Genomic DNA, 27,379 nt, shown 5'->3' on the forward strand with positions numbered 1-27,379 from the left:
ACAGCGGCCGCGAACCTCAGCAGGCCGCTTTGAACAGGAGCGGTTGCGGGAGGGGGGGAGTTTTAACAGGAGGAGTCGCCGAAAAAAAACCTTCAGCCGCAGCAGGCCAGCACACGGGAAGGGAAGGGGGAGGGGCCGAACGGAGCAGGGCAGCTCAAGGTAAGAAGGGAATGGGGGGTGGGGGAAAATGTTTCTACTACTCAGCAGGGACCTGGAGGGGAAGGGAAAACCGCTGCTGCTTCTGCAAAGGAAAGTGGTGGTAGGGGAGAGAAGGGAGTGGGGGGGGGGTGGGGGAAAATGCTGCTACTACTTCTCAGAGATCTGGAGGGGAAGGGAAATATCACAGCTGCTTCTGCAAAATAAAGTGGGGGGGGGAGATAAGGGAATGGGGGGTGGGGGAAAATGCTGCTACTGCTTCAGCAAGGACCTGGAGGGAAAGAGAAATACCGCTGCTGCTTCTGCAAAGGAAAGTGGGGGGGGGAGAGAAGGGAATGGGGGTGGGTGGGGGGAAATGCTGCTACTACTTCACAGGGATCTGGAGGGGAAGGGAAATAGCACTGCTGCTTCTGCAAAGGAAAGTGGGGGGGGAGAGAAGGGAATGGGGGGTGGGTGGGGGGAAATGCTGCTACTACTTCACAGGGATCTGGAGGGGAAGGGAAATAGCACTGCTGCTTCTGCAAAGGAAAGTGGGGGGGGGGAGACACAGAAAGAAATACAGACAGACAAAGGAGGCTAGGGAGAGAGACAGACAGAAATAAAGACAGACAGGGGACCAGAGAGACACAGAAATAAAGACAGACAGGCAAAGGGTGCCAGGGAGAGAGAGAAAAAAATTGCAGGAGGGAGAAAGACAGAAAGAAAGGAAGAAAGAAACAGGAGCAGGGAGAGAGACATAAAGAAAGAAAGACAGACAGCCATATATTCTAGCACCCGTTAATGTAACGGGCTTAAACACTAGTGTTATCAATAAACCTGGGAATTTCCAGTTCATCAGCTCCACTTTGCTGGCTTTGATTTGCTGTGTCTTGTTTTGTGATATTCCACTATAACATTTATAGTTATGTGAAAAATTGCATACTGAAGTGTCAAACCAGCATTAAGGGCTGCTTATTACAGACTTTTGCATATCATTGTAATAATCTACACATAGGCCCTCTTTTACAAAACCGATAACCATGGCTGCCCATTAGGAATTAATGGGCTTCAATGCCATTGCCATGCAGCTTTGTAAAAGGAGGGGATAGTTACTAGAAAGGTTTTAATTCAATTAGAGTGTTCAGTTCATCTTGGTTGGAGAGTAATATCTTCCTTAGTTATCATTATTATGATAAATTTCATTTTCTTATACTCCATTGACTCTATTTTTTAAAAAAATCTCATCTCGCCAATAAATCATTCTTGGTCCCCTGGTCTAGGACATCCTTCATGCCCTGCACTCGTGTCTCAGGTTGCTATAATGGATGCTCACCAAGGATAACAGGATTATCAGCCACAAAACCTTTACTATTCCCTTTATGGAATTGTTATATTCAACCATATTATAGGCTAGGGATGGAGGAGTGGTAGACCCTGATCAATTTTCAGAGGGTTGTGTTCTGAGGAGCTAGATAAATTAAAGGTAGACAAAGCAATGGGGCCAAATGGTGTACATCCAAGGGTGCTGAAGGAACTTAGGGAAGTGGTACCGAAGGACTGGAGAAGGGCAGATATGGTCCCTCTACACAAAAGTGGAAGTAAGGAATTACAGGCCGGTAAATCTGACTTCTGTGGTAAGCAAATTAATGGAAACGCTTTTAAAACAGAGAATGGTGAAGTTTCTGGAATCCAGTGGATTGCAGGACCGGAGACAACATAAATTCACTAGAGGTAGATATTGTCAGACAAATCTGATCAATTTCTTTGACTGGGTGACCAGTGAATTAGATAGAGAGAGTACGCTAGATGTGGTGTATTTAGATTTTAGTAAAGCTTTTGACAGTGTTCCACACAGATGTCTAATAAATAAACTGAGTGCCTTTGGGATGGGCCCCAAAGTGACTGGGTCAGTAACTGGCTGAGTGGAAGATGACCGAGGATAGTGGTCAATGGAGATCACTCTGAGGAAAGGGATGTTACCAGTGGTGTACCTGAAAGTTCTGTTCTTAGACCTGTTCATTTGAACATTTTTATAAGAGATATTGCTGAAGGGCTGTCTGGTAAGATTTGCCTCTTTGTGGATGAAAACAAAATCTGCACTAAGTAGACACCCCAGAGGAAAAACCTAACGAGGCTTGAAGAATGCTTTGAAATTTGGCAGCTAAAATTTAATGCTAAGAAATGCAAGGTCATGCATTTGGGCTTCAAAAACCTGAAGGAACGGTACAGTTTAGGGAGTGAAGAACTTATGTGCACAGCAGAAGAGCAGGACTAGGGTGTGATTGTATGTGATGATCTTAAGGTGGCCAAACAGGTTGATGACTCTGGTGAGGTATTGATGACTCTGGTGAGACCTCATTTAGAATATTGTGTACAATTCTGGAGACCACACTTTCAAAAATATCTAAAAAGAATAGAGTCGGTCCTTAAGAAGGCTACTAAAATGGTAAGTGGTCTTCATCATAAGGCATATGGGAACAGACTTAAAGATCTCAATATGTATATTTGGAGGAAAGGCAGGAGAGAGGAGATATGATAGAGACGTTTAAATACCTATGTGGTGTAAATGCACATGAGTCGTGTCTCCTTCATTTGAAAGGAAGCTCTGGAATGAGAGGGTATAGGATGAAATTAAGAGGTGATAGGCTCAGGAGTAATATTTTTTTCTTTCTTTTATTTATAAGTTTTCAATTTATACAATCAAGATAAACTTGTACAGAAAGATGATTCATGAAAAGAAAATTATCAAAGAAAATTGAATAAGCAATTAAAATAACCTAACATAAATCTTCTCAAGTCCTCAAATGGATCCAAGATGTAAATCAAATGCGAGTACATCAAAAAGAAACAATCTTTATAGAATCATAAGCTATCAGAGAGTAAGGACCTCTAATATATTTAGCACTCTCCTTCTCCAGTCGGGACAAGGACATGAAGGTCGTCAGTTGGGGAGGATCAAAGAAAACATACTTCTCGGTTTTATAATGAATTACACATTTACAAGGAAAAAAGTCACCCAAAACACCAGGTTTTAACAAAAGAAATTCTCTTCTACGCTTTTGAGTCTCCCTTGTCAGATCTGGAAACATTTGTATCTTGTAACCAAGAAATTCTTTTTGTCTATGTTTATAAAACATTCTCATTAACCAACTCTTATCAGGGGTAAGTGCAAGCGTTAAAAGTAAAGTAGATGGAACAGACATTTCTCTATCAGATACATCTAATACAGCTGAGATGTTTATAGGGTCTTGATTTATTACTTGTTGAATATCTCGAGTCTTAGTCGGTAAATAATACACTTGCATAATAGGTGGTAATGCAGACTCAGGTATTTCCAATATTTCTTGAAGATATCGTTTCAACTTATCTTTAGGTGTTACCGTAGAAACTTTTGGAAAGTTAATCAGTCTTAAGTTATTCCTTGAAAAATTCTCCAAAGATTCAATTTTCCTTCTTAGACTTATATTATCTTTAATCAAAGTCTCTTGAAGTTTCTTTGATAATCCTATATCTTTTCGAAGAGTATTCGTTAAAGATTTAGAAGCTTCTAAATCTTTTTTCAAGTTCCAAATTTCAGTATCATAATTGTTAATTTTCCCTTCTAATTGTTGGAATTGAGAATTAAAAGTCTTTCCCAAATTAGAAATCAAATCACAAAGGGATTCTAATGTAACTTCCTGGGGTTTTTGAGGTAAGAAAACTTGTAAATTTATTCCAAATTGCTCACCAATTGCAGTTTCTCCCTGTCTCTGTTCCGTCTGGGCTGTTCTTACTTCACCAGAGGCTCAGGAGTAATCTAACAAAATACTTTTTTTATTGAAAGGGTGGTAGATGTATGGAATAGTTCCCGGAAGAGGTAGTGTCTGAATTCAAGAAAGTGTGGGATAGGCACGTGGGATCTCTTAGAGAAAAGAAGAGATAATGGTTACTGCGGATGAGCAGACTGGATGGGCCATTTGGCCTTTATCTGCTTTTGAGTAGTTTCTGCTGCACCTTTGGATAAAGTTACTTGCTTTTGTTGCTGATTTGTGTACTTTCAAAGTAACATAACATAGTAAATGATGGCAGATAAAGATCTGTATAGTCCATTTAATTTTCCCAATAAACACAAACACCACCACCCCTTTCCCCACAACTCTCTGTCCCTATACCCCAGTGGTTCTAGTTTTCAAATACTAACAAAAATGTATTAAGTTAGTCCAATAAAAAAGTTTTAATCTCATTTTCTTTTTCTTTTTTTTATTTCTGTTTGTTAACTATTAAAACAGACCTAACATGGTAACCACACTACTTTATTCGAGTATCTTTCCAGGAGTTAAAGTATTCAAGACTCCAGTAGAGGGAGCTAAAATACATAGAACTTATTAGCTAAAAGCTACTGTACCCATTTTACCGTTTTGTCAAGTTGTTTCATTTTTAATTGCTTGCATCTAGATTACTTTACTTTTATAGATATAAAGTTTTATGCCACAGCTATTAATTGTTTGGCTTTAAGTTATTTTAATAATCAACTCTTTTTTAATATTATGCATGTACTGTATTTCTGTAATCTGCTTAGAAATTATGAGATAGGCAAGAAATAAATATTTTTAATAATAGTAATAACATTAAACTGGATGTTATTATTTAGGGGTAGATATTCAGCTGGCAGCAGTGAATATTTTGCTGACCACTTCTGGCATTGTTCCTGGATAGTCAATGACAGGCCATGTCTGGGCTTCAGCATTGAATATCTGGTTTATTCAGAGCTGGCTAATGCATAGCCAGTAAAGCCAATAATCAGAACTTAAGTAGCTATAGGTTAGCACATAAAAATAGGACTGTGATCTATGCAGTCCCATTTAAGTGGTTATTATGGCCAATTAAGTGCTAAATATTGGCACTTACTCAGCCAACTGTTGACTTCACCCCAGAACACCCCAAAATAGCCAGTTTTCACTTAGGCACTAACTGCTAATTATCCCAGGACAAGCAGGCAGCCTATTCTCATATGGGTGACATCATTGACGGAGCCCGGATGTGGACGCCTCACAAGCAGACTTGCTTGAAGAAACTCGAAGTTTCGAGTCGCCCGCACCGTGCATGCACGAGTGCATTCCTGCCCAGTGCAGGGCGTGTCTCCTCAGTTCTCAGTTTTCCGCAGAGCTGAGAAGTCCGTCTTTGACTCTATGCGTTTAACTTCGTAATGTTGTGCCTTCTCTGAACCACGGTTTGTATTTTTTTCCTCACGAATTGCTGTTCTTATTTTATTTCTTTCATTTTTAGTTTAAAAAAAAAAAATTTTTCATCTTCCGTCAGTTTGCCGGGACAGGCCGCTCGGCCGCAGCCCGAGGGCTTCGATCTTGCGGCGGCTAATTTACTTCTATGTCCCGGCCTGTCACGGGCTTCAAGAAGTGTAGCAAGTGTCAGCGTGCGATTTCTCTTACGGACCCACACCATCGTTGCCTAAAGTGCTTTGGGCCAAAACATCATCCGAAGTCGTGCCTGCGCTGTGCTATGCTTCAGCCTCGAGCCTTCAACCGTCGTTGTATTTTGGTGGGTAAGCTCTTCGAGATGGATTCTTCTTCTGATCCCTCGACTTCAAAGGCGACCTCGGCCTCGACTCCGATCGAGATTCCTCCTGCTTCTACTGCTTCCACCTCAAGCAACAAGGATGATAAAGAGCATGGGGAACCTTTTATATGCTGAAAGGTTGGACAAGCTAGGGCTCTTCACCCTAGAAAAGCGGAGACTTAGAGGGGACATGATAGAGATTTATAAAATCATGAAAGGCATAGAGAAAGTGGAGAGGGACAGATTCTTCAGTCTAGCAGGTACAACAAAAACAAGAGGCCATTCAGAAAAACTGAGAGGAGACAGATTCAAAACGAATGCAAGGAAGTTCTTCACTCAAAGGGTGGTGGACACCTGGAACACGCTTCCAGGAGAGGTGATAGGACAGAGTACAATACTGGGGTTCAAAAGGGACTGGATGACTTCCTGGAAGAGAAGGGGATTGCAGGGTACATTTAGGGTTACTTTACAGGATATTAAACGAATAGGGTATGAATGTTTTAGGTAAGGAGCACTTATAGGTCATGGACCAGGAGGGCCGCTGCGGGAGTGGACTGCCGGGCACGATGGACCTCTGGTCTGACCCGGCAGGGGCAATTCTTATGTTCTTATGTTATTAAGCTTCATCAGACCTTCATTGTTTGCAGCGGCTCTTTCTTCGACGACATCTACTGTATCTTCCCCTGTTTCCTCAGGTCAGATAGCTCAGCAGACAGTTCCAGCGGTGGTGCTTAAAGTGCCTAAGACTTCCAAGTCGAAGCACACTCACACTGCCTCAAGGGAACCTCCAGCCAAAGCAGGTGGTCCGGTTTCAGACGCGGATCCATCCTTGCCGGCTTCTTTCCAGACCATGTTGGAAAAGCAATTCATTCAGTTCCTTACTAATATGGTACCGAAGCTTCTTCCTCTTATCCAGCCTGGGCATTCAGCAGACTCCTGCAAGGTCGAGTCGCTTCCTTTGCCTCAGTCTGAGCTTACACACTCTTTGCAGGGAGCAGAGTCTCTGCGAGTGTCTGGTCTGGCATCTAAGCACATGAAGCAAGAAGCAGAATCTTTGCAAGTGCCTCGGCATGAATCCTCACACTCTATACAAGGAGCAGAGTCTTTGGGAGTGCATCGAGGTTCCTCCATCAAGCCTCTGGAGCTTTGATCTACAGCCTCCAGTCCTATCCATTCTTTGATAGCATCGGCTGCTTCTGTCTCCAAGGCGAAGTCTTCTCGATCTTCGAGATCTGCTTCCAGGCACAGTTCTCACCGACGATCAAGGCCTTCATCGAGGCATCCTTCCAGGCATAGTTCTTCTTCTAAAGAACGGCCTTCTTCAACTAAGCCTCGATCTACCCCTACTTCGACTAGACTACCGACTCCTCGTTCGAGGTCCCCAATGCCAAACCTTGAGGATGTAGCGGTTTCGATTGCCTCGTCCAAGTCACCATATTCCTTTCATGTCTTTTTTCCTGCCGAAGCTTCATCTTTGACCCAGGCTGCCTCGACGTCCTCGAGCCCTTCTCGAGGCAAAGCATTGGCGGATCAGCTATCTTTCTCATCTTTTCTTCATCAGATGGCTGTGGACTTGGATCTTCAATTAGGATCTTCAATTAGATATTGGCTCCAAATACTCTAAGGAGTATCTCGAAGTCATGCATCTTCCTCAACCTCCAGCAGAGTCACTTAAGTTTCCTCTTCATAAGCTTTTGAATCAGACTTTTGGTCGATGCATGGAGACACCTTTTTCCATACCAGCTGTTCCAGGAAAATTGGACTCTAGGTATAAAACTGCATTGCAAAGGGTTTGACAACTCACAGTTATCTCTTCAATCCCTGCTTGAGTCCTCCTTGAAGAGGTCCCATCCTTCCAAGGTTTATGCCACCGTTCCTCCTGGAAGGGAAGGGAAAACTATTGACAAATTCAGACGTCACATCTATCAAAATGCCATGATGTGCTCTAAAGTCCTCAATTATAATTTTCAGTTTATTACTTAATTTGAGTTCCTCATTTCTCTATTACCAAAGTTCTTGACTTATTTGGATACTCAAAAGCACTTTGAATTTCAAGAAGTCCTTGCTTCTTTATCTCAACTCCGATTGCATCTCCTCCAATCATCTTATGAAGCCTTCGAGTTGTCTGCCCGAGCAGCTGCTTGCTCTGTAGCTATGCGTCACCTTGCCTGGCTTCATACCATTGACATGGACCCTAACCTTCAAGACCGCTTAGCTAATATTCCTTGTGAAGGCAATGACCTCTTCGATGAATCTATCGAGGCAGCCACCAAGAAATTGTCTGACCATGAAAAATCCTTTGCTTCTATTGTCAGACCTAAGCCAAAGGCAGCTCCTGCTAAACCTACACACCCTACTCCTATCTATCAGCGGCGTTTTGCTCCGAGGACGGCTCCTCTTAAGAAACAGCAGCCTCAGAAACAACAAAAACATCAACCTTCTGCTGCACCTAAGGCTACTCAGCCTTTTTGACTGTTTACAACTGAGCATAACCTCCACCGTTCTGACTCTGCCTTCTTTTTCCCCTATAGGAGGTCGTCTCCATCATTTTTACCACCGATGGATGACCATTACATACGACCTCTGGGTGCTCACCATCATCAGGGAAAGATTCTCTCTTCATTTCACTCAGGTTCCACCAGAGCTTCCTCCAAGAGAGTATCCTTCCAATCCTTCCCAGACTGCCCTTCTTCTTCAGGAAGCTCAAGCTCTGCTTCATCTTCATGCCATAGAACCAGTTCCCTTGGAACAGCAGAACAGGGGTTTTACTCCCGTTACTTCCTTGTTCCGAAGAAGAAGGGTAATCTGCGGCCCATTCTGGATCTCAGGGCTCTCAACAAATTTCTGGTCAAAGAAAAGTTTTGCATTCCTTTATCCCCTTCTCCAGCAGAATGACTGCTTATGCTCTTTGGATCTCAAGGAGGCCTACACTCATATTCCCATTCATCCGGCCTCCCGTCAATATCTCAGATTTCGGGTGGGGAATCTGCATTATCAATACAGAGTACTACCCTTTGGCCTGGCTTCGTCTCCAAGAGTGTTCACCAAGTGCCTGGTAGTGGTAGCAGCAGCTCTCAGGAACCATGGTCTTCAGGTATTTCCCTACCTCGACAACTGGCTCATCAAAGATTCCACATCTTAAGGGGTTATTGTAGCAACCCAAAGGACTACCTGGTTCATACAAAGTTTAGGATTTGAAATCAATTTTCCCAAATCTCACCTCCAGCCCTCACAGAATCTACAATTCATTGGAGCTGTTCTGGACACTGTCCAACTCAGAGCATCCCTCCCTCAGCAATGACTGGAAGCTCTTCTCCAACTCTGTCATACAGTGTCTTCCCGCTCTACCATCTCAGCGAGACACATGATGGTACTCCTAGGTCACATGGCCTCCACAGTACAGATGCTTTTCTTCTGGAATGGATGAATCTCTTCCTATATGCATTCCCTCCATTTCCTCTCATTTTCAAGACTCTGGTCAAGTTGAAGAACGATCATGCCACCATAATTCTAATTGCTCCTTGGTGGCTGAGACAACCTTGGTACTCCCTTCTACTTCAACTCAGCAGCAGGGAGCCATACCTTCTACCAGTTTTTCCTTCTCTGCTTACACAGAGTCAAGGATCTCTGCTTCATCCCAACCTGCAGTCTCTACACTTGACAGCTTGGTACTTCTCAACATAACCCCTATTCAGTTTTCGCAATCTGTAAGAGATGTTTTAGAAGCTTCTAGGAAGCCTACCACTAGACAATGCTATCACCAAAAATGGACTAGATTTTCTACGTGGTGTTTTTCTCATCATCAGGAGCCTCAGCATTCCTCCTTATCTTCTGTTTTAGATCACCTTTTGCACTTATCCAATTCAGGCCTCAAGTCTACATCTGTCCGAGTCCATCTCAGTGCAATTTCAGCTTTCCAACAGCCTATTGAAGGGAAACCCCTCTCTGCTCATCCGGTGGTTTCCAGATTCAAGAAAGGACTTTTCAATGTCAAACCTCCTCTCAAACCGCCTCCTGTGGTTTGGGACCACAATGTTGTCCTTGCTCAACTAATGAAGCCTCCATTTGAACCAATTGATAAGGCTCATCTGAAGTATATCACATGGAAAGTGGTGTTTATCGTAGCCCTCACTTCTGCTCGACGAGTCAGTGAGCTGCAAGCTTTAGTTGCTGATCCACCTTTCACGGTGTTCCATCATGACAAGGTGGTTCTTCGTACTCATCCTAAATTCCTCCCTAAAGTGGTCTCGGAATATCATCTCAACCAATCCATTGTTCTTCCAGTGTTTTTTCCAAAGCCTCATTCTCATCCTGGAGAAGTTGCTCTTCATACTCTGGACTGTAAACGTGCTTTGGCCTTCTATTTGGAACGCACCAAACCACAGATAACTGTTCCTCAACTTTTTGTCTCCTTCAATCCAAATAAGTTGGGACATCCTATTTCTAAGCGTACCATCTCCAACTGGATGGCGGCTTGTATCTCATTCTGCTATGCCCAGGCTGGATTACACCTACACAGTAAAGTCACAGCCCATAAAGTTAGAGCAATGGCAGCTTCAATTGCTTTCCTCAGATCTACTCCTATTGAGGAAATTTGTAAGGCTGCTACTTGGTCCTCGGTTCATACCTTCACTTCTCACTATTGTCTGGATACTTTCTTCAGACGGGATGGACAGTTTGGCCAAACAGTATTACAAAATTTATTCTCCTAAATTGCCAACACTCCCACCATCCCATTCTGGTTAGCTTGGAGGTCACCCATATGTGAGAATAGGCTGCCTGCTTGTACTGGGATAAAGCACAGTTACTTACCATAACAGATGTTATCCAGGGACAGCAGGCAGCTATTCTCACAACCCACCCACCTCCCCTGGTTGGCTTCTCTGCTAGCTATCTGAACTGAGGAGACGCGCCCTGCGCTGGGCGGGTAGGCACTCGCGCATGCGCGGTGCGGGCGACTCGAAACTTCGAGTTTTTTCAAGCAAGTCTGCTTGTGAGGCGTCCACATCCGGGCTCTGTCGATGACGTCACCCATATGTGAGAATAGCTGCCTGCTGTCCCTGGATAACACCTGGTGCTTTTTCAGTGGTCATAACTGGCTAAGTGCCTCTGAAAATTAGCAGTTAACTCTGAACAAGCAATTTAACCAGTCAGTTAGGAAATACATATCGCTAATGAAAACATAATGGGTAAATATGATTGAGATTTGGTTTTGGGAGCTAAGAATACAAGCATTGCCATACTGGGATAGACTGAAGCATAGGAGCTAGTTCTATGAATGCTATGGGTGTTTGAGCATCCCCAGCATTTGAGCAAACTCCTTTACTATGTCCAAAACAATGGGTTAATTGTTTTGAGTTTAGCATCCCCTGTCATTTTGAAAAGTTGACTCCTATGGACTGGAGATCCATCAAGCCAATATCCTGTTAACAATAGTGGCCAATTCAGGTCACAAGTACCTGGCATGATCCTACAAGAGTAAAATAAATTTTATGCAGTTTATCCTAGAAATAAGCAGTGGAATTTCCCAAGTCTATTTTCTAGTGCAATAGATGCTCCATTCATGAACATGTGGGTAGTCAGTTCCTTCTCGCAAGAATTCTTGTAGGGAGCTTCATTAGCATTCTTTTGCTCTGCCTTCCATCCTTCTAGGCTGTCTTCCAATTCCTCAGTTGTCTCTCTACAAGCAAAATGGTAGGAGCCAGCCTTTTCTGTTCATGTTTATTTTTCAATTATATTCATTTTTTTTAGACCGTTTGAGAGACATTTCAGTGCTGCAAAGGATCCCACTCCTGGGACATCTCTGACTACAGAAGAGCACAGACTCTGAGGTGAAGGGTTTGTTTCCAAGATGCAGATTGTTTTTCAGTGCACCCACTTGGACAACCAGCACTATTAGTTCAAGGTCTCAGGGATCATTCCCTTGGGAGCAAGGCTCATCCCAGGTTCATCCACAGTGGGCTTGAGCGTAGGCTGAGTGTCTCCATGGCGGTTTCTTTAGGATTGGGCTGACTGCTTTCCTCCCATTTGCATGCACGTGATCTGGTGGGGGTTGAAGTCTTTGCAGTTCATTGGGCCCGAGAGACAGTCAGAAGACACAAGCAGTCCAGATTTCAGGCTTGTTGAAACAGAGGTTCCCCCTTTAACCTATTTGCAGCTTCCACACTTGCTCCCAGCACACAGCATTGCACAGTGAGTAACAGGATGACAGCCTGGCAGACAAAAGTGTGGGATTGGGTGTCTTTAAATCAAATTTTTTTTTTTTTGGGGGGGGGGGGTTCTGTGGTTAGAGTAGAGAGCTGCATGTGGATGATGGGAATCCCACAGGGATCCCGTGGGTTCCCCTTTCATATCACAGGGATCCTGTGGGGACCCCCCTCGTGGTCTTGAGGATCCCGTGGGGTTGGGGGCAGCTCGAACCAAGGGGCTCATCTTCTTTTCCTGCCCTCCATCTGGCTCCGCTATGCAGCGCTCCCAGCACACCACCCATAGCCAACCTGGAAGTCTTCCCCCAACATCAGAGTTGACGTCAGAAAGAAGGCTTTGCATTAGCCATGTGCAGCATGCAGGGCCCGCAGCCCTGTGAAGAAATGCAGCAGGAAGGTACAGTCTTGCGGGAGGGGGGCAGAAAAGAAGAGAGGGGGCGAGCTGGCATGTACGTGTTGAAGCAAGGAAAAAGCGTGTTGGGGCATGGGAGAGGTCCAAATGTGGAACACAGAAGGGAGGGAGGGAGTGTGTTTTTTGGACACAGGAGGGAGGGGGATATGATCGAGACCTTCAAAATACTGAAAGGAATCGACAAAATAGAGCAGAAAAAATTATTTACATTGTCCAATTCGACACGGACATGAGGACATGGAATGAAGCTAAGGGGGGACAAGTTCAGGACAAATATCAGGAAGTTCTGCTTCACGCAGAGTGGTTGACAGCTGGAATGCTCTCCCAGAGGAGGTTATTGCGGAATCGACCATCCTAGGTTTCAAAAGCAAACTAGATGCACATCTCCTACGAGAGGCATAGAAGGATATGGGTGACTAATAATTAAGAACATAAGAACATAAGAAGTTGCCTCCACTGGGTCAGACCGAGGTCCATCTCGCCCAGCGGTCCGCTCCCGCGGCGGCCCATCAGGTCTGCGACCTGTGAAGTGGTTTCTGACCACTTTTATAACCTACCTCAAGTTCTATCTGTACCCCTCTATCCCTTTATCCTCCAGGAACCTATCCAAACCCTTCTTGAACCCCTGTACAGAGTTCTGGCCTATCACTTCCTCCGGAAGCGCGTTCCATGTGTCCACCACCCTCTGCGTAAAAAAGAACTTTCTAGCATTTGTTCTAAACCTGTCCCCTTTCAATTTCTCTGAGTGACCCCTAGTGCTTGTGGCTCCCCTCAGTTTGAAGAATCTGTCCTTATTTACTCTCTCTATGCCTTTAAGGATTTTGAAGGTTTCTATCATGTCCCCTCTAAGTCTCCTCTTCTCCAGGGAGAACAGCCCCAGCATTTTTAACCTGTCAGCGTATGGAAAATTTTCCATACCTTTTATCAGCTTAGTCGCCCTCCTCTGCACTCCCTCGAGTACCGCCATGTCCTTCTTGAGGTACGGCGACCAGTATTGAACACAGTACTCCAGGTGCGGGCGCACCATTGCACGATACAGCGGCATGATGACTTCCTTCGTCCGGGTTGTGATACCCTTTTTGATGATGCCCAGCATTCTGTTTGCTTTCTTTGAGGCTGTCGCACATTGTGCCGATGGTTTCAGTGATGAGTCGACCATCACCCCCAAGTCCCTTTCCAGGTTACTCACCCCTAGCAGTGTTCCCCCCATTTTGTAGTTGAACATCGGGTTCTTTTTCCCTACATGCATGACCTTGCATTTCTCCACATTAAAACTCATTTGCCACTTTTTTGCCCAGTCTTCCAGTCTCATTAGGTCCTTTTGTAGGTCTTCACAGTCTTCCGTGTTTCTAACCCTGCTGCAGAGTTTGGTGTCATCAGCAAATTTGATAACCTCACATTTTGTCCCCGTTTCCAGATCGTTAATAAATATATTGAATAGTAGAGGTCCCAGCACCGACCCCTGCGGAACTCCGCTCGTGACCCATTGCCAATCTGAGTATTGGCCCTTGACTCCAACCCTCTGTTTCCTGCCCGCTAGCCAGTGTTTGATCCATCGGTAGATATCCTCTTGCACCCCGTGGTTCCACAGTTTTTTAAGTAGCCGTTCATGTGGTACCTTGTCGAAGGCTTTTTGGAAGTCAAGGTAAATGATGTCTATGGATTCACCCTTATCCATCTGACTGTTTATTCCCTCAAAGAAGTACAGCAAGTTCGTGAGGCATGACCTTCCCTTGCAGAAGCCATGCTGGCTCGCCTTCAGTTGTCCATTGTTTTCTATGTGTTCGCAGATTGTGTCCTTTACCATTGCTTCCAGCATCTTTCCAGGAACCGAGGTCAAGCTCACAGGCCTGTAGTTTCCCGGGTCACCCCTTGATCCCTTCTTAAAGATGGGCGTGACATTTGCTATTTTCCAGTCCTCTGGGATCTCCCCAGTTTTTAGGGAGAGGTTACATATTTGGCGAAGTGTCTCTGCTATTTCGTTTCTCAGTTCTTTTAGTACCCTTGGGTGGATGCCGTCCGGGCCTGGTGATTTGTCGCTCTTTAGTCTGTCTATCTGTCTGAGGACATCCTCTTTGCTTACCTCTAGTTGTACCAGCCTTTCGTCGTGTTCTCCGTTTATAATCACCTCGGGTTCTGGGATATTGGATGTGTCCTCTCTGGTGAAGACTGACGAGAAGAATTTGTTTAACCTTTCAGCTATCTCTTTTTCCTCCTTTATCGCTCCTTTCCTGTCTCCATCGTCCAGTGGTCCCACTTCCTCTCTGGCTGGTTGTTTCCCTTTCACATACCTGAAGAAGGGTTTGAAGTTTCTTGCTTCTCCTGCCAGTCTTTCCTCATATTCTCTCTTTGCCTTCCTGACCTCTCGATGACATTCTTTCTGGTGTCTTTTGTGCTCTTCCTGGTTTTCTTTTGTTGGATCCTTTTTCCATTTCTTGAAGGATGATTTCTTGTCACTTATCGCCTTTTTAACTGCAGATGTTATCCATGCTGGGTTTCTAGTTCGATTTTTTTTGCACCCTTTCCTAAACCTTGGGACGCACAGGTCTTGTGCCTCGAGCACTGTGCCTTTAAGCAGTGTCCAGGCTTCCTTTACGGTCTTCACCTTCCCTGAGTTGCTGTTGAGCTTTTTTCCTACCATTTTCCTCATGTCCTTGTAGTTTCCCTTTCTGAAGTTGAGTGCTGTCATTTTGGTTCTTTTCACCTTTGATGTTCCCATGTTTAATTTGTACTGGATCATGTTGTGATCACTGTTCCCTAATGGTGCTATTACCACCACTTCCTTTGCGGGTCCTTCTAGCCCGTTGAGGATTAGGTCTAGTGTGGCATCCCCTCGCGTTGGTTCCGTGACCAGCTGCTCCATGAAAAAGTTCCTTATCGCCTCTAGGAATTTAGTTTCTCTCGTGCAATTTGAGTGCCCAATGTCCCAGTCTATTCCCGGATAGTTGAAATCCCCCATAACCACCACCCTTCCACTTTTGCACTCCTGCCTCAGTTTGGCCTCCAGTTCCAGGTCGTTTGCTTCTGACTGTCCTGGTGGGCGATAGTACAATCCCAATTTGATGTCAGCTCCTTCCCCTCCTGTCAGCTTAACCCATAGTGACTCCAGACTGTCCGCCCTTATTGTTGTTTCTGTTCTGGATGAGGGAATGGAGTCCTTTATATACAGTGCTATTCCTCCCCCCTTTTTGTGTGCTCTGTCCTTCCTGTAGAGTTTATACCCTGGAAGGGCCACATCCCATTTGTTGTCCTCTGTCCACCATGTCTCTGTGATTCCTATTATGTCTATGTCCTTATTTCCGGCTATAACTTCTAGCTCTCCCATTTTAGTCCTTAGGCTCCTAGCATTTGTATATAGGCAATTTAAGTCCCAGTTTGTTACCTTTTCTTTTGGATCTACTCTTGATTTGTTGCTCCTGCTGGTCTCCTCACGTGTTGCCTCCTGTGGTGTGTCTATCCCGTCCTCTGCCCGCTTTTTTGTTCTTTGATAGCCCTCTGGGTCCTGCTGTTTCCTCCTTGTCTTACTCTTTATTTCTAGTTGCCTCTCGGGTCCCTGTGCTGCATCTTTGGGTTTATGTCCATAAAGTGTCCATTTTGTCTCTAGTCCACTATCGCCATTTTCTGTTTCAGTATCCTTGCTTGATACTGTGGTCCGATGTGTCGAGGTCAGATCGACTATCGGCTTTCCCCTTGTTATCAGTTTAAATTCATGTCTATGCAGGTCTGGATGTTACGTGCCAGCATCCTCGTCCCAGCCGTGCTCAAATGCAGTCCGTCTCTCCTATAGAGCTTGTTTTTCCCCAGGAAGGTTGACCAGTTCCGTACAAAGAGGAAACCCTCCTCGTCACACCATCGCCTCAGCCATCCATTTGTTGCTTGCAGCTCGGTCTGCCTCTTCGCATCTGCTCTTGGTACTGGCAGGATCTCTGAAAAGGCTATCTTCCCTGTTCTCAGCTTCAGCTTCCTCCCCAGGATCTTAAACTGCTCGGTCAGTGTAGTCATGTTGAAATTCCTTCTGCTGACGTCATTTGTTCCGACGTGGATTATCACTGCTGTGTCCTCTGTCTCAGCTCCCTCCATGATACTCTCGATTCTGTCGGAGATGTCCTTTGTCCTCGCCCCTGGGAGACATGTCACTAGGCGATCAGCTCTGCCTCCTGCTATGTGACTGTCCACCTCTCTCAGGATTGAATCTCCCACCACGATAGCAGATTTTCCTCTCCTCAGCTTCCTCCTGGGTCTCAGGTCTGTGTCGATGATTGGATCCTCCAATCCTTCCTTCTCCTGGTTGATTCCTCCGCAAGGTTCCTCTCCCTCGGCTCCTGGTGGGTCCTGGTGGCTCCTGGCGGGTCCTGTCCTCCATCCGTTTGTTCCCTTCTGAAGAGCGGGTGATCCTGTATTTCTACCATCTTGCAGGCCTCCTCGATGAATCTTTCGAGCTCTCTGACCTGTTCGTGGATGTGGTTATCTCTGCTGGTGTCCTCGGTTGGTTCAAATTCCCTTGGTTCCTCTATGGAGCGGAGTCCCTCTAGCTCCTGTACTTTGACCTGTAGTCTCCCGATCTCCTTCTTTAGGCTAGCCAGTTCCTGACATCGACTGCATATGTAGGCCTGCCTCCCGGAAGGGAGGTAGTCATACATGTGACAGTCAATGCAGTATACGCCAGGTGTACACCTGGTGGGGCCTCCATATGTGCAGATTGCTGGACTTGATGGACCAAGGGACTGATCCGGAGTTGGCTTCTTATATTCTTATGTTCTTAACTTGGGAGAGAGGATGGAGGAAGGGTGGGAAAGAGATGTTGAGGTGGGGGAGGGAATAGAAAGGGAGAATTGTTTGGTCGTGAGAGGGAAAAAGAGATGGTGTACATGGGAGGAAAGAAGAGAATTTTTGGTCATAGGGAGGGAGTGAGGTACATATGATAGGGAAGAGAAAGATGAGGGAGAAATGTGGTGGTGGAAAGGGAATAGTAGGACAGACTGAAAGGGATGCAAGAGGGAGAAATGTTGGACATAGCAGTGAAGGGAATGGAGGGAGATATGTGGCATGGTGCTGGAGAGGGGTGATAGAAGGAGAAATGTTGGGCATGGGGCTGGTGGGCAGGGGTGAAAGATGCTGTACATGGTCCGGGGGATGAGAGAGGGATAAATGCTGGACCATGGTAGGAGGAACCAATGGACAGCAACAGAAGAATTTACAGAAGATAGGAAAGTGGAAAAAAGAAACTGGGACCAACTTAGATTAGAGAAACTCAGCCTCTTCTCCCTCAAACAGAGGAGACAGAGAGGACATGATTGAAATATTAAAGGTACTGAAGGGAATAGACTTAGTAGATAAAGACTGGTTATTCACCCTTTCCAAGGTAGGGAGAACAAGAGGGCACTCTCTAAAGTTGAAAGGGGATAGATTCCGTACAAACGTAAGGAAGTTCTTCTTCACCCAGAGGTAGAAAACTGGAACACTCTTCTGGAGGCTGTTATAGGGGAAAACACCCTCCAGGGATTCAAGACAAAGTTAGATAAGTTCCTGCTGAACCAGACCGAACGCGGGTAAGGCTAGACTCAGGGCACTGGTCTTTGACCTACGGGCTGCCGCAGAAGCTGACTGCTGGGCACAATGGACCACTGGTCTGACCCAGCAGCGGCAATTCTTATGTTCTTATGTACAAGCTGTTTCCTGCAGGGAGCCATTCCTTATGTTTATGGAAGCAGGGCTCTCCTTACATATGATTCCGTCCTTATTGAATATAGTCTTATCCTTCCACATCAGTCAGGAAGTCCATTTGCCCGCTTTTCACCCTATAAGGGCTAAGAAAAAGGATAAAGCGTTGCATTTGCTGGATGTCAATCAAGTGCTTTGGTACCTCAAAGTTACGAATGAGTTTTGCCTTTCAGATCACCTTTTTATTCTGACTAGTCATGCCAAGAAAAAGAGGCTGGTGTCTACTGCCTCAATTTCCAGATGGATTAAAAAATCGATTTCTTCCACATATGTAAACTATGATAAACAGCCACCGATCGTGTTGAAAGCGTACTCCTCTAGAGGGGTTGATGCCTCTTGGGTGGAAACTAAGGCTTTCTCACCTGAGGAGATTTGTAGAACATCTACATGGTCTATCCTTCATACCCTTACCAGGCTTTATAGGGTAGATGTAGCAGCCAGAAAAACACCACTTTTGGGTCCTTCTCTTTGAAGGTAGGCTCAGTGGGCCTGCTCTAGACTCTGTGGACTGTTTTGGCACGTCCCTAGCATTAGGGACCACTAGACACATTGCACTAGAAAGAAAGATTAGGTTAACCTCAATCTTCTTTCTTGTAGATGTGTCTAGTGGTCCTGAAGCCCCACCTTGTGTATGGGCTTTGCCTGCCTTCTTCCTTAGGATCAGTCTGGATTTGAAGAATTTTTTGTCTCTCAGAGGAGCTGAGAGGAAACAAAAAAAAAAAGAAACATGATGCATAGGAAAATCTTCGTGACCATACAGTCTGGCTTCAGTGGCGTACCAAGGGGGGAGCGGGGGGGGGGGAGGTCCACCCCGGGTGCAGGTCCTCCAGCCCTTCCTTTCCCCCGGCCGTGCCGCTACAATCCTACCTTCCCCGCCGACAAGAAGTCTTTCCGACGTCAATTCAGATGTCGGAGAGGACATTCCAGGCCAGCCAGGCAGTGATTGGCTGGCCCAGAACGTCCTCTCCGACGTCTGAATTGACGTCGGAAAGACTTCTTGTCGGCGGGTAGAGGTAAGATTGCAGGCGCGGACCGGGAGAAAGGAAGGGGAGAGGCGCCTTTTTTTTTTCCACAGTAGGTAGTGCAGGATGTAGGCAGGCAAGCTGGCTGGCTTTAGCGTAGCAGGAAGGGAGGGAGATAGGTAGGCAGACAGGCAGGCTGGCTTTGGGGGTGGAGAAAATCTGGAAGACAGTGGGGGGGACATAAGGAGGCACTGGGGGCACTAAGGACACGGGAAGGAGGCACTGGGGGCACCATGGATACAGGAAAGAGGCACTGGGGGCACTATGGACATGGGAAGGAGGCACTGGGGGCACTATGGACATGGGAAGGAAGCACTGGGGGCACTAAGGACACAAGATGGGGCACTGGGGGCACTATGGACACAGGAAGAAGGCACTGGGGGCACTAGGGACACAGGAAGGAGGCACTGGGGGCACTATGGACACAGGAAGGAGGCACTGGGGGCACTATGGACACAGGAAGGAGGCACTGAGGGCACTAAGGACACAGGAAGGAGGCATTGGGGGCAGTATGGACACAGGAAGGATGCACTGGGGGAACTAAGGACACGGGAAGGAGACACTGGGGGCATCATGGACACAGGAAGGAGGCACTGGGGACACTATGGACACAGGAAGGAGGCACTGGGGGCACTAAGGACATGGGAAGGAAGGAGGGAGGGAATAGAAAGGGACAATTGTTGGGCCTGAGTGCAGAAAGAAAGAAATGAAAGAAAGGATACACAGTAAATTAATAGATGTCCCCTTTTGATGAAAAAAGTATGTGGTCATATTACCTCTCACTTACTTTTTCTGCAGCAGAGTCCGCAGCTGCACTGAGGTGCAGGAAGGTCCCGTGATGACTCATCTGCCGGCTCTGCTCCGAAAGAAGTAAGTTACGTCGGAAGGGGTGGACCCGGCAGACGCAGACATTGCGAGACTTTGCCACAACTCCCTGCGTCTGCCAGGTCCACCCCCTCCGACGTAACTTACTTCTTCCAGAGCAGAGCCAGAAGACGAGTCATCGCAGGACCTTCCAACATGCGGCTGCTGAGTCCACTCCAGAGCAAGTACGTCGGAGTGGGGTGGACTGGCAGCCGGCAGCTACAGTCATATTGGGACCTTGCTGAATGAAGGGAGAGAAAGGAGCAAGATTGCTGGAATGGAAGAGTGGTGGAAGGAAAGAAAGGGGGCAGGGTGGTATGGAAGGGTGGTGCTGATAGAATTGATGTACAGAGAAAGGGGAGAGACATAAGGGGGAAGGATATTGGAGGGAAAGAAAGGGGGCAGATGCTGATTGAAGAGGGGTGGATGGCGAGAGAAAGGGCAGACATTGGATGGAAGTGGGGAGCCTATGCTGGATGGAAGTGCAGATGGGAGAGATAAGGGAGCAAATGCAGGAAGGAAATGGGAGGAGAGAAAGAGGGGAGCAGACGCTGGATGGAAGTGGACAGAGAGAAGGTGCTAGATGGAAGGGTTGGAGAAAGAGGGTACATGATGGAAGGAGGGGATAAATAAAAGGAGGACACATGATGGGGAGAAAAGGATTGAGTTAGGGAAACACTGGAGGGGTGAGGGAAAGAGGTGGCAAGCTTTAGGTAGACAGTAAAAAAGGACATTGATGAGAGGGTAATAAGAACGTAATCTAGACAGATGCAGAAAATAAATTGAAAAGGAAAATGAGGGAAAAAAGGGAAAGGGATTGCAGAGGAGAGGTGTGGGAGAGGGAAGGAGAGGAGAGAGATGCCAGACCAATGGGGGTGAAAGGAGAGATGGAAGGGGGAGGCATACAGTTTCTGGAAGGGGCATAGAAGGAGAGAAGATGCCATATAGGGGAAGAGAGACGGCAGACAGTGGATGGAAGGAAGAGAGTTACAAGAAGATGTGGAAAGCAGAAACCACAGAAGACAAAGGTAGAAAAAGAGTTTCTATTTATTTATTGCTTTAGGAGACATGTGTCACTGTTTCTGTGGTGCACTGTATGCACAGTCCAGCTTCTTACTGGTTCAAGTTAACCTTTGTCTATGTATTTCTATTTTATCCCCCCTTTTACAAAACCGTGGAGCGTTTTTTAGCACCAGCCGTTGTAGTAGCAGCTCTGATGCTCAGAATTCTATGAACGTCAGAGCTGTTACCACCGTGACTAAAATCCACACTACAGTTTTGTAAAAGAGGGAGGGGTTAGTTTGTGATTACATATTCCATACTAGGCGAAGGTGTTTTCTGTGTTCTGTGTGTTCGAAAGACATGGTTTCTTGTTAGGATTGACTGCAGGATTGATCTGTACTACTCTGGCTTGTTTAGTTTTACAAGGGTCTCTCGAAGAGAGACTGAACAAATTGCAGCTCTACACTCTCGAGGAACGTAGGGAGAGGGGAGACATGATCGAAACATTTAAGTACCTCACGGGACATGGGAAGGAGGTACTGGTGTTGAAGTGGAAGATGATATTTTCTTTCTCAAGGGACCCTCGGCCACAAGAGGGCACCCGCTCAAACTCAGGGGCGGAAAATTTCATGGTGACACCAGAAAGTATTTCTTCACAGAGAGAGTGGTTGATCATTGGAACAAGCTTCCAGTGCAGGTGATCGAGGCAGACAGCGTGCCAGAATTTAAGAATAAATGGGATACCCATGTGGAATCCCTACGAGGGTCAAGATAAGGAAATTGGGTCATTAGGACATAGACAGGGGGTGGGTAAGCAGAGTGGGCAGACTTGATGGGCTGTAGCCCTTTTCTGCCGTCATCTTCTATGTTTCTATGTATTGATGTTGTACTACTCACTGCAGTATGTAAGATGCTGCCTTTTCCTAGGTACTCATGTGTGACATGTGGCTTGTTACTAAAAATCATGTTTTTCGTACAGATTGGGGGGGTGTCAAAAAAATGATGGGCCCTGGGTGTCGCATATGCTAGGTACGCCACTGTCTGGCTTAAGTCTCTGCTTGATAGCAGGTTATGCTAGTAGCTATGAGCTCTACACATAATTAGTGCTGGTTGCACAAGTTTGGATATTATAATGTCAGAGATTTGGATACTATAGTGTCAGAGATTTTTACCTATTTTCCTCCTTCCTTTTATGTCTTTTACTAGCTGATTACCTGGCGTTGCCCGGATATTTATTTATCCCAATCTTCCAGTATCGATAGAATTGTATTCAGTGATTACGCCTGGTAAAACTGAAGTATTTGATTGTTTATTTGGTGGACATCTTCATTTTTAGCAGTAAGAATGGCCCTGCCTAAGGGGCTGAATTTGGACTTAAACGGCATTGGGAGTGTCAGTATTCATCTCAGCGAGCCTGAAAACTATGGATTAGACAGTAAAATATGTATTTTATGATAATTTTTATAGCACCCCTTTCCCACCCCCACAGTATTTTTCCCCAGATAGTAAGTAATATGTATACCAAGTTTAGTTGAAATCTGTCCATGCGTTCCAGAGTTATGCTGGAACGTACATACATACATACACACACACACATATATATTGTGACAGGGAAGCTCCTGTCACCAGTTTAAACCCGGTTTTAAACCCTGCCATGCAAAGGACTGCCCCTATTCCTAAGCCCAGGAAGCTACCCATTAACCCTGTTCCTATTACAAAGAGCCAACAGGCAGGGCAAGGCAGAGAGAGAAGGGCAGAAACCACAATATCTGATTTAGGGCACTATAATCCCTTTTATAATTCCTTGGGCAGTTCTCCAGTAAAACCTCTGGTGAAGAAAACTAGCCCAGGAAGGGTTAAGGAAAGGGGCGGAGCTGACAGGCAAGACGAACCCAGAGGGAGAGTGGGAACGAGCCTGCAGCATAAAACCAACACACCTGGGAACACTCAGGGGAACTCAGGAACTGCAAGAGAGAGACGTGCCGTGCAAAGCAGGAAGGAAACAGCTAGGAGTTTTCTTTCACAGTCCAGGGCTAAAGAACAGGCTGTCCTACAGCCCTCATGAATTAACAAACTCCTGGCTCCCAGGCAGAAGCTCAAGGGAAGAGAAAGGCTTCCAGAGCAGGGCTGGCCGGTAGCTGCCCCTGAAGGGAATTCCTATCCAGCCTCAGAGAGCGGGGAGTCCCTAATGGAGATAGAGATAGAGGTCTAAAGGAAGTGAAATGGAGTGCAGTCTGGCAGCCTGGGATCTCCTATCTAACTACAGTCAATAAGGTAATGAATGGGGGAGGGGAATGAAAGTTAACATCTTTCTGTGCAGCGTTCTTTCTCCCTTAGGCAGGACTGTAGGGACGTGTGAATGTGTCAATTAGAGCCCGAGAGATAGGCCTTGCAGAGAGAGTGAAGGAAGTGGGAACCCTAATTAACCTCCAAGAAAAGCCTGAACGGGAATTCAGTGACCTGACATTACATAGCCCTGAATAGGGGAACTTTTGGGTGGGGACTTAAACCAGTCAGAAAAGGGTGGATGGTTCCCCAGCCCCTACCCCAGGAGCATAAGGGTAGTGGGGGCATTGTACTTCAGGTGGGTCAGGTGGGAAAAGCTTCCTGAAGTATCCACAGGCACAATTGGTGAAACTGAAGAAAAAAACGTTTTTGTTTATCTGCCTGAACAGCAGTCTGGACTCTCTTATAAAGGAGAAGCATTGCTGATGTATTATTTGTTTCAAGTCCATTCAGCCAAGAGGGACTATTTGAGACCCAGTGCCTTGAACTGGGGATAATAAAAAGAAAAATCTGAACTTTACCAAGTGAGCAGTGTATGCTACTTTCCACTGGGATTATCCAGCGGGAGTCCTCCAGGAAGCGCTCCGTCCTGCGCCTGGGGCAGGAGCCGGGTTGCCAGCGCTAGGCTTATCCCTGGCCCTGCCACAATATATATATATATATATATATATATATATATATATATATATATATATATATATATATATATATATATATAGTATATATAGAAGATAGATAGATAGATTACATTGCTATTTGATTGTTTTTGTACAAACTGAGGGGGCAGGAGCAACTCTCTGGTAAGGAGGTGGAGTTGGAAAGCATAATTGACAGTTTTCTACAAGCAATTTGCTAGTTCAGATACAAGACCCTAGGGTTCAGGACCACTAGACACATCTACAAGCAAGAAGATTAACAAGGTAAGAACCTAATCTTTCTTTCTAGACAAATATCTATGGTGGCTGTCTGCAGTGCATCTAAATCGCAAGAAGGCGAGTTGTGGTTTGGACAGGACTAGAGTGGGTTTATGATTTGGATGTTTTCTGCAATAATCAAACATTATAGAAAACATCCAGGGTATGATTTGGACATTTGAGTCTAGACCTCTTTTAACAACAAATATGAGAAATGCCATGGAATGAAGGCATCTTGTAAAGGGCATGAAAGCATATTAAAAAACTGACATTCACCTTGAGAAAGTCCGATTTGCAGGGCCAAACGGGTCCTGTCGGGAATTACAACATAAGCAAGTTATGCCATTTGCAAGCTTCTGAGAGTTGACAATTGTACCAAAAAGAAGAAACATTTCACATAAGATAAATGTTCTGTCAAGCGCTGTGTGTTACACATAAGAGAAGAGCCTTGTTTAATATTAGATGTTATACGCAGCACTTTAGATGTTCTTGTGTGGTTATCACTAATGATGTCCCTTGTATAGAAAATAAGAACAATTTATAATATTATGGAATAGGATTGAAAATTTGTGCAAACAATCTATTTATTATGAAGGATTTTTTAGGATCTATGAAATAATCCCTTATCCACAAGTTAGCCAATTGAGATTTTAATGATCTTTGGCGTGGATTTCTGAGATCCTTTTTCCTTCATTTAAGCATATCATTACTACTGTGAACCTAGGGTACCATATTTTGCGAAGTAAAATCCCAGACACATGGCCCAGCCTGTTCCACTCCCAACCCCGCCTTGCTTTATCTCCAGACCTGCCCTGTTTCGCCCCACAAAGCTTTGTCTCTTCATTCCTGACCTCCAGGCCATGTCCAGAAGACCTCTGAGCATTCATGGACATGTGTGACATCATCCGCACATGCTCAGAGGCCCTCCAGATGTGACTGGAGCTCGGGACTTTCCAAAACCCAGACAAACTGCTGGTTTTTGAAAGTCCGTCCAGGCACCCTGTCATTTTTCCACAAAGAAGACATGTCTGGGTTTTCTTGGACATCTGGTAACCCTACATGAACCCCCTCACTCCCCCAGTGGTCACAGACTCCCACCCCCCAAAGATGTGAATGAAATAGTACATACCTGCCTGTATGATAGCTTCAGATGTATGGTCAGTTCTAGTAGAGCAGCAAGTAGGATCCTGGAGTAGCCTAGTGGGCAGTGTAGTCAACCACAGAGATGGGGGACTCAGGCCTATACCCTACTCTAACTACAACATTTTTGGTGGAATATGTGAGCTTTCCAAAATCCATCCAAATCCCATTATACCTACGTATAGGTAACACCTGCAGGCATAAGGGCTATTGGTGTGGTATACAGTTGTGTGCAGTAGGTTTTGGAAAAGGCTTGTTTTGTGCATTTTTCTTTTGGACATATTTTTAATGGTTCAAAAAGATAGAGGACAAGCACATCTGAGAAATGACTATTTTTGAAACAAAAAGATAAAACGTTTTTCTGTTTCCAAAATGGTCTTGTTCGCTACTGGATTTTTGTGTGTGTACCACAAAATGTCCAAACTCAGATTTAGACATATTGAAAATACTCCTCCTATTCAATATCTTTTTGAGATGCGGTGCCCAGAATTACACATAGTATTTGAGGTGCGATCACCCATGGAGCAGTATAAAGGCCTTATAATATTCTCATTTTTTTTCCCATTCCTTTCCTAATAATAATGGTACCTCACTTTTTCATAATTGACAGGTATGCAACTCTGACAAACTGTGGGAGCACATTGTGGAAAGTTTGTGTGATACTGTTACCGCTGAAATGAGAATGCTGGCACGAGAAGTAGGCTGGAAGCAGATCTTCTTTACAAATAAGCTGCAGCTTCAGTTGCAGCTCCGCAGAAGAAGGAAGACTCCATATTATCCACGCAAAGCACTGCTTAATTGAATCAACAAGATTCCTTTAACTACCTTCTACTACTTCAGATTTGGATTTGTTGTTTTATAAGAGTTGAGCTATTCAATCTTTTTTGCTTTGTAAAGATGATCTTTGCTTAAAAAAAAGCATCTAACAGTATCCTTTACCTATATCTATAGCATGTCTTGTGCATATCTTTCCTTGATGATTATGTGAACAAATTAACAACATGGCCTTTCTATATTTTAGGTCCTTCACAAATGTTTTAGCTGAATTCAGAGCTAATGACATTTAGCATAGTTAGTGGTATCCTGAAAATGTTGCATGTTAAACAATAAAATGTATGCACAGGACAAACAACCCTAGGTCAGATTTGTTAATATTATTGATCTTCCCACAATGCAGGCATAAAGTATAAATCAATTTTAATCTCCAGTATATGCAGGGAATTGCTGGTTTTAGTTTTAAGAAAAAGTGGCAGCTTAAAGTTGGTACACTATTGTACATAAGTATAAATGATAACCACCAAATAGCATCTTTATTTTGCATTTTGTTTGCTCTCTAATTTTTCTACAGGAAAACAAATTCTATCTTCCTATATTAAGTTTTATGTGGGTGCTTTTCAAGTATCAAGTATTTTGCCCAGTTAGGACTTAAGGATATATATATTCCTGATCTGTGGATTTTAAACATTGACTTGGGAGTTATATACATCTTTTTTACTTTGGGAGTCATAAATTAATTTCCCAAAGCTTGACAGCCTGTGCCATTTATGCAATGTCTTGAAGTGGTGTTTTTATTTGTCATAACTAGACTTTTTGAAGTTAGGTGGAGCTTGATGACAACTGGGGACAAAAATAAGGTATTCTTAATATGTGCATCTTTAAACTATATATGAATTTATGTAATTGAGATATATGCCATATGTGTGAAATAAATATCTAACATGGGTGAGGAAACATTTGTCCAGTTTATTTTCACACTACATATTGTGGTAGAAAAAAGGAGCAATACCCAAATACACACAAGTTGTCACCAATAGCCAATCCTTCAACAGTAAAGAAAAATAACAGGGAAAACCCTAAGAAGACAAGGCAGAAGGATTCAGGGGACAGAAATAGTCCTGGATGAGGTGTTTATTTGCCCTTAAACAAGCATCCTGCTAACCAATATCCAGAGACAGGTTTTACACCCACTGCTGCTAGCATAGCATACAGAAGGAGTGGGGTGAACACAATGGAGCAAGCAGTGAGAAAGTTAATTAAGCAATCTCACGAGCAGCCAATGGAAATGACTGCTATCTCAGGTGCTGGTGTTAAATAGCCAGTTCTTTCACAGCTAGGGAATCTTCA

General features: G+C 44.9%; 1 protein-coding gene across 1 annotated transcript in view; it reads left to right on the forward strand.

The window, feature by feature from the left end:
* The window catches only part of FBXO36 (F-box protein 36), a 73,773-nt gene extending 46,796 nt beyond the window's left edge, over window positions 1–26,977 (forward strand). Inside the window, exon 4 of the mRNA XM_033958335.1 lies at window positions 25,866–26,977. Within this exon, the coding sequence (XP_033814226.1) occupies window positions 25,866–26,057 (192 nt within the window). The 3' untranslated portion in view covers window positions 26,058–26,977. The remainder of the gene's footprint in view (window positions 1–25,865) is intronic.
* Window positions 26,978–27,379: the final 402 nt, after the last annotated feature.

Source organism: Geotrypetes seraphini, chromosome 9 (assembly GCF_902459505.1).
Source record: "Geotrypetes seraphini chromosome 9, aGeoSer1.1, whole genome shotgun sequence".
In the NCBI taxonomy this organism is placed as follows: domain Eukaryota; kingdom Metazoa; phylum Chordata; class Amphibia; order Gymnophiona; family Dermophiidae; genus Geotrypetes; species Geotrypetes seraphini.